The sequence below is a fragment of the Tachysurus vachellii genome, chromosome 2 (genome assembly GCF_030014155.1).
Source record: "Tachysurus vachellii isolate PV-2020 chromosome 2, HZAU_Pvac_v1, whole genome shotgun sequence".
Lineage (NCBI taxonomy): Eukaryota > Metazoa > Chordata > Actinopteri > Siluriformes > Bagridae > Tachysurus > Tachysurus vachellii.
Window position 1 is genome coordinate 39703461 of NC_083461.1, and position 6251 is coordinate 39709711.

The following is a 6251-nucleotide window of genomic DNA, read 5'->3' on the forward strand; positions in this document are numbered from 1 at the left end:
GTAAAAGGTTACAACACCAAAACCCATTAGGCAGAAGCTCGTCTCTGGAACTATTTATCTGCAGCTTCGAGGGGGAAAAAGAGGAGAAAATAAAGAAAATAAAGAATCCCCCAGCTTGCATTTTTCCCCCAGTGGATTTATCCGTCAGCGACACGAGTGTGTGTCAGTGAGCACAGCTGAGAGATTAAAACTGTGGAGGAAGCACATTCCTAATTATATTCACTTACAGAAATGAAGATATTTGTGCTGCATGGGGGGATGGTGTGTGTGTGTCTGTGTGTGTGTGTGTGTGTGTGTGTGTGTGTGTGTGTGTGTGTGTATGATGTTCTGGTCTCACATTAAGTGTTTATATCTCACTTCTGCTCTCTGCGCCATTTACTAATTACTCTCGTCTTCTCTGCTCCGCTAACGAGTTCATGGGCTTTTTGCTTGTTTTGGATTATTTATGAAGTAAACACACACACACACACACACACACACACACACACACACACACACACACACACACATTGTTCAGCTAATTTTAGCTGACTGTTTTGTTCTCAGCACCATTTTATATTTAATCTGTGTCTTAGGAGTCGCTACTTATAAGAAGATGGGCACAAACACTCACACACACACACTCACACACACACTCACACACACACACACACACACACACACACACACACACACACACACACACACAGAAGGAGTGAACTAGCTTTTCAGTTCATTAATTATTGAATTGTAATACAGAAGTTTGTGAGAGTGCAAGAAAGCTGTATTACACACACAGAGTTTCTGTATGTGTGAGATTGGCGTTTCACTGTCTTCATATATTAACCATGTATCTCTCTCTCTCTCTCTTCCTCTCTCTCTTTCGCTCTCCCTCTCTCCCTCTCTCTGTCTCTCTCTCTTCCTCTCTCTCTTTCCCTCTCCCTGCTCTCTCCCTCTCACTCTCTCTCTATCCCACTCCCCCCCCTCTCTCTCCCTCTCTCTCTTTCCCTCCCCCCCTCCCTCTCCCCTCTTTCTCCCTGTACAGAGTTATATCCATGGCAGCAGTCAGGCTCAGTTTGTGGCTGAATCGCACATCATCCTCCTGCTGAGTATCCTTAAACACACACACACACACACACACACACACACACACACACACACACACAAAGATGTTGTGGGTTTCCTTGAGGAGGCGGAGTCAGTGTAGTTTGTGGCAGTGGAAGCAGAAGCCTTTTCCTGACACTTCAGTATGAACTGTCACATTCCACATGGACAACCTTCTCCTCAGTGTTCCATCATCCCACATGTCCGAGTGAGTGTGCGAGTGTGACTCCGTTCGTTAGCCAGTTGTAGCTAGGAAGAGTGTTGTCATAGTAACAGTGTCAGACACTTTATATATATTTATATGAACACAAAATATACTTGAGCAGCTCATCATTTATCTGTCTGAGTTATTTCACATTTAACCAGCTCTTCTTTTGAATTTCATGCTGTTTCTGTTATCGCTTCAATCATCCTCGTCATTGTTGTCATCTACTGTCCTCCTGGTCTCCTAGGAGACTTCCTGGAAGAAATGGACACACTGCTCAGTTCTTTTCCCTCTGACAGTGCTTGTTGATTGCAACCTCCCCTCTGACAAGCTTCAATCTTCTTCCCTCCTGAATCTTCTTGACTCATTCGTCCTGACGCTCAACAGCTACGTCCCCACACAGAAGGGAGGAAACGTCCTGGACCTGGTTTTCACTCGTCCTTTCCCAGCTACAGACATGACATCACATGGTATCCTTCACTCTACCTAAAACTACCCCTCACCCCCTCTCTCTTACCCATCGCAACCTCCACTCTGTCTCCCCTTATTCTGTAGCTTCTGGCACTCTTTCATCTCTTCCTGACACTGAGTCCTTTTCTTCACTACCCTTAGTCTCAAGTATCTTGGCCACAGACACTTTCCTCTCCTCTCTTTCCTTCCTGGACCTTCTCTGCCCTCTGTTCACTAAACCCAAGAAGACTTCTTGTTCTGCTTCCTGGCTTTCAGATGTGTCTCTTACTATACTCTCCTGGCCAAGTTCTCCTCAGACATGACTTCTACCAAGACTTTCTTCTACAATGGAAAGCTTGAAGCTTCTGCACAAGAACCTCATTAGCTCCACAACATTCTGCTCCACACAGACTCTCCACTGGTGTCCCACAGGGCTCAGTACTTGGTCCTCTTCTTTTCTCCCTGTATACTCACTCTCTTGGTGAAGTTATTTCCTCACACAGGTTCTCTTACCACTGCTATGCCGATGTTACACAACTTATCTTCTCTTTCCCACCTTCAGATACCACAGCTTCTGATCTTGCTATATCCCTGTACAACGATCTGATCTCCCCTTCAGCCACAGCTCAGAACCTTGGGGTAACCATGGACACTCAACTGTCCTTTTCCTCTCATGTTGCTAATGTGACTCGCTCATGTCGGTTCCTTCTCTACAACATTAGAAGGACATTTTTTTTCCACAGGCTGCTCAGGTACAGCTCAAGACTGGATGACTGCAGCTCCCTCTGTCAGGTCTACATATGAAAGCATTTTGTCCTTGTTTTCAACCTGCCAAAGTTCTCCACACCACCCCACTGCTGCGATCCCTCCACTGGCTTCCGGTAGCTGAACACATCAGATTTAAACACTGATGCTGGTCTAAAAACAGACCATCTCCCTCTTACCCCAAAGCCCTCATCACTCCTCACACTGCACCCCACACCCTCCGATCTACCAGCACTGCACCACCGGTTCCACCATCTCTCAGGGTAAGAGGTAAGTTTACTACAAGACTCTTCTCTGTTCTGGCACCAAGGTGGTGGGATGAACTTCCCCTAGAGGTCCGGACAGCTGAGTCACTGGATGTCTTCACATGATGGGTGAAGATCTTCATCTTTCTGAAACACTTAAACTAGCATTTTTTCCCTTGTTTGTTATGTGTATGTTAAAAAAAATGGTTTATGGTGTCTTAAGTCTGTAACCTAGTGAACAGTGTTAATGTTTCGTCGAGACTTAAAAGCACTTTTGTACGTCGCTCTGGATAAGGACGTCTGATAAATGCCCTAATGTAAATATAAAAGTTTCTGTGTGTGTGTGTGAGAAGGTTCAGGATGTTTCAGTGTGTGTAATGTTGTACAAACTGCGTCTCTTTACACCTCATATTTATAACATCTATGAATCCTTATAAGAGAGAGAGAGAGAGAGAGAGAGAGAGAGAGAGGAGTAATTAGAGAGAAACACATCTGATCCTTTAATACATTAGCGAAGTGTGCGTGTGTGTGTGTGTGTGTGTGTGTGTGTAGAGTTCAATTAGTGATGTGCAGGTTGATACAGCAGAGAAAGAGAGAAAGAAAATTAAAGGGAGACATAAGGAGAAAAAGAGAGAGACTATGAGAGAGAATTTCTCCCTCCTTCTCTCTCTCTCTCTTTCTCTCTCTCTGTCCCTCTCTCTCTCTCTGTCTGTCTGTCGCTCTTTGTCTGATGGAATTCCTCAGGTCTGTAAATGTAATCTTGTCTGATGACTTGAGCTACTTTTCCTTTCTCATCTTTCTTTTGACTTTTCTGTCGCTTCTCTCGCACTTTCTCCACTTTTTCTCTCTCGTTTTCGTCCTTTTCCGTAACTCTTCCCTCAGATGCTGCTATAACCATGGGGATGGTTCTGCTGAACGAAGCGGCCACATCCAAAGGAGACGTGGGGAAGAGGAGGAGTGAGTGTCTGCTCTCTGTGTGTGTGTGTGTGTGTGTGTGTGTGTATGTGTGTGTGTGTGTGTGTGTGTGTGTGTGTGTGTGAATGGCACTAGCATGACGGCTAATTTAGTGACACTTCACTAAGGTGCCCTTCTGCAGCGGAGGTTAACACACTCTGATCAAGAGCTGATTAACATCACACTCAGAGAAACAGCTGTCACCTGTGTGTGTGTGTGTGTGTGTGTGTGTGTGTGTGTGTGTGTGTGTGTGTGTGTTTGTCTGTGTGTGTGTGTGTTTGTCTGTGTGTGTGTGATGGCTGTTTCTCTGAGTGTGATGTGTCGTGTTACATCTGGTGACAAACAATCCTTTGTGTGTGTGTGTGTGTGTGTGTGTTTGTCCGTGTGTGTGTGTGTGTGTGTGTGTGTGTGTGTGTGTGATAGCTGTTTCTCTGAGTGTGATGTGTCGTGTTACATCTGGTGACAAACAATCTTTTGTGTGTGTGTGTGTGTGTGTGTGTGTGTGTGTGTGTGTGTGTGTGTGTGTGTGTGTGTGTGTGTGTGTGGGTGTTTGTTCTCCTGCAGTTATCTGTTTGGTGGGTCTCGGGTTGGTCGTCTTCTTCTTCAGCTTTCTTCTATCCATCTTTCGGTCTAAATATCATGGCTACCCATACAGGTAACACACACACACACACACACACACACACACACACACACACACACACACACAGGTATGTATCTATCAGTAGTCAGTAATTTGTATATAAAAAGCTGTTGAACATAATTATCAAATGCTTCCTCTTTTCCTCTTCCTCAGCTTCCTGATTAAATAAATCAACACCAGGAGGATTCTGGGAGATTTCTGAGAGCTTTACAACTGAAGCACACACACACACACACACACACACACACACACACACACACTGCTGTAAACACTAAGGAAGCAGAAATAAATCTCATGGTGATCTCACAGCTCTCATCTGCAGCTCTTCATTTCCACAAACACAACTCACACACAACCTCAGTCTTCTCACACACAGTACACACAACTCACTCAGTACACACAAATCACACACAACCTCAGTCTTCTCACACACAGTACACACAACTCACACACAGTACACACAAATCACACACAACCTCAGTCTTCTCACAAACAGTACACACAACTCACACACAGTACACACAGTACACACAACTCACACACAGTACACACAACTCACACACAGTACACACAAATCACACACAACCTCAGTCTTCTCACACACAGTACACACAACTCACACACAGTACACACAGTACACACAACTCACACACAGTACACACAACTCACACACAGTACACACAACTCACACACAACTTACACACAGTACACACAACTCACACACAGTACACACAACTCACACACAACTCACACACAGTATACACAAATCACACACAACCTCAGTCTTCTCACACACAGTACACACAACTCACACACAGTACACACAACTCACACACAGTACACACACAGTACACACAACTCACACACAGTACACACAACTCACACACAGTACACACAACTCACACACAGTACACACAACTCACACACAACTCACACACAGTACACACAGTACACACAACCTCACACACAACCTTAATCTTCTCACACACAGTACACACAACCTCACACACAACTCACACACAGTTCACACAGTACACACAACCTCAAACACAACTCACACACAGTACACACAGTACACACATCCTCACACACAACCTTAATCTTCTCACACACAGTACACACAACTCACACACAACTCACACACAGTACACACAACCTCACACACAACCTTAATCTTCTCACACACAGTACACACAACCTCACACACAACTCACACACAGTACACACAACCTCACACACAACTCACACGCAGTACACACACAGTACACACAACCTCACACACAACCTCACACACAGTACACACAACCTCACACACAACTCACACGCAGTACACACAACCTCACACACAACTCACACACAGTACACACAACCTCACACACAACTCACACACAGTACACACACAGTACACACAACCTCACACACAACCTCACACACAGTACACACAACCTCACACACAACTCACACACAGTACACACAACCTCACACACAACTCACACACAGTACACACACAGTACACACAACCTCACACACAACCTCACACACAGTACACACAACCTCACACACAACCTCACACACAGTACACACAACCTCACACACAACTCACACACGGTACACAAAAGCTCACAGTTGATGCTCTTGATGCAGTTGACGATCTTCTACAAATCAACCTTAATGACAGTGTGAATGTGAACACAGCACTGAGTCTGTCTGTCTGTCTGTCTGTCTGTCTGTCTGTCTGTCTGTCTGTCTGTCTGTCTTGTCTCTCCACATCTCTCTCACTCTTTCTCTGTTTCACTCTTTTATTCTCTCTTTTTCTTTCCATCCTTTTCATGTCCTCACTTCTGAATCTGGATTTAATTAAGTTTTAACTCAACACTAATTACTCATTAATTAATTAACAAGCTTC

The 6251-nt window shown here is 44.7% G+C and overlaps 1 protein-coding gene across 1 annotated transcript in view; it reads left to right on the forward strand.

Moving 5' to 3' along the window:
* tusc3 (tumor suppressor candidate 3) overlaps positions 1-4623 on the forward strand; it is a 29007-nt gene extending 24384 nt beyond the window's left edge. Inside the window, exons 7-10 of the mRNA XM_060892409.1 lie at positions 1025-1088; positions 3631-3705; positions 4267-4357; positions 4499-4623. Of these exons, the coding sequence (XP_060748392.1) occupies positions 1025-1088; positions 3631-3705; positions 4267-4357; positions 4499-4514 (246 nt within the window). The 3' untranslated portion in view covers positions 4515-4623. The remainder of the gene's footprint in view (positions 1-1024; positions 1089-3630; positions 3706-4266; positions 4358-4498) is intronic.
* The last annotated feature ends 1628 nt before the right edge of the window (positions 4624-6251 follow it).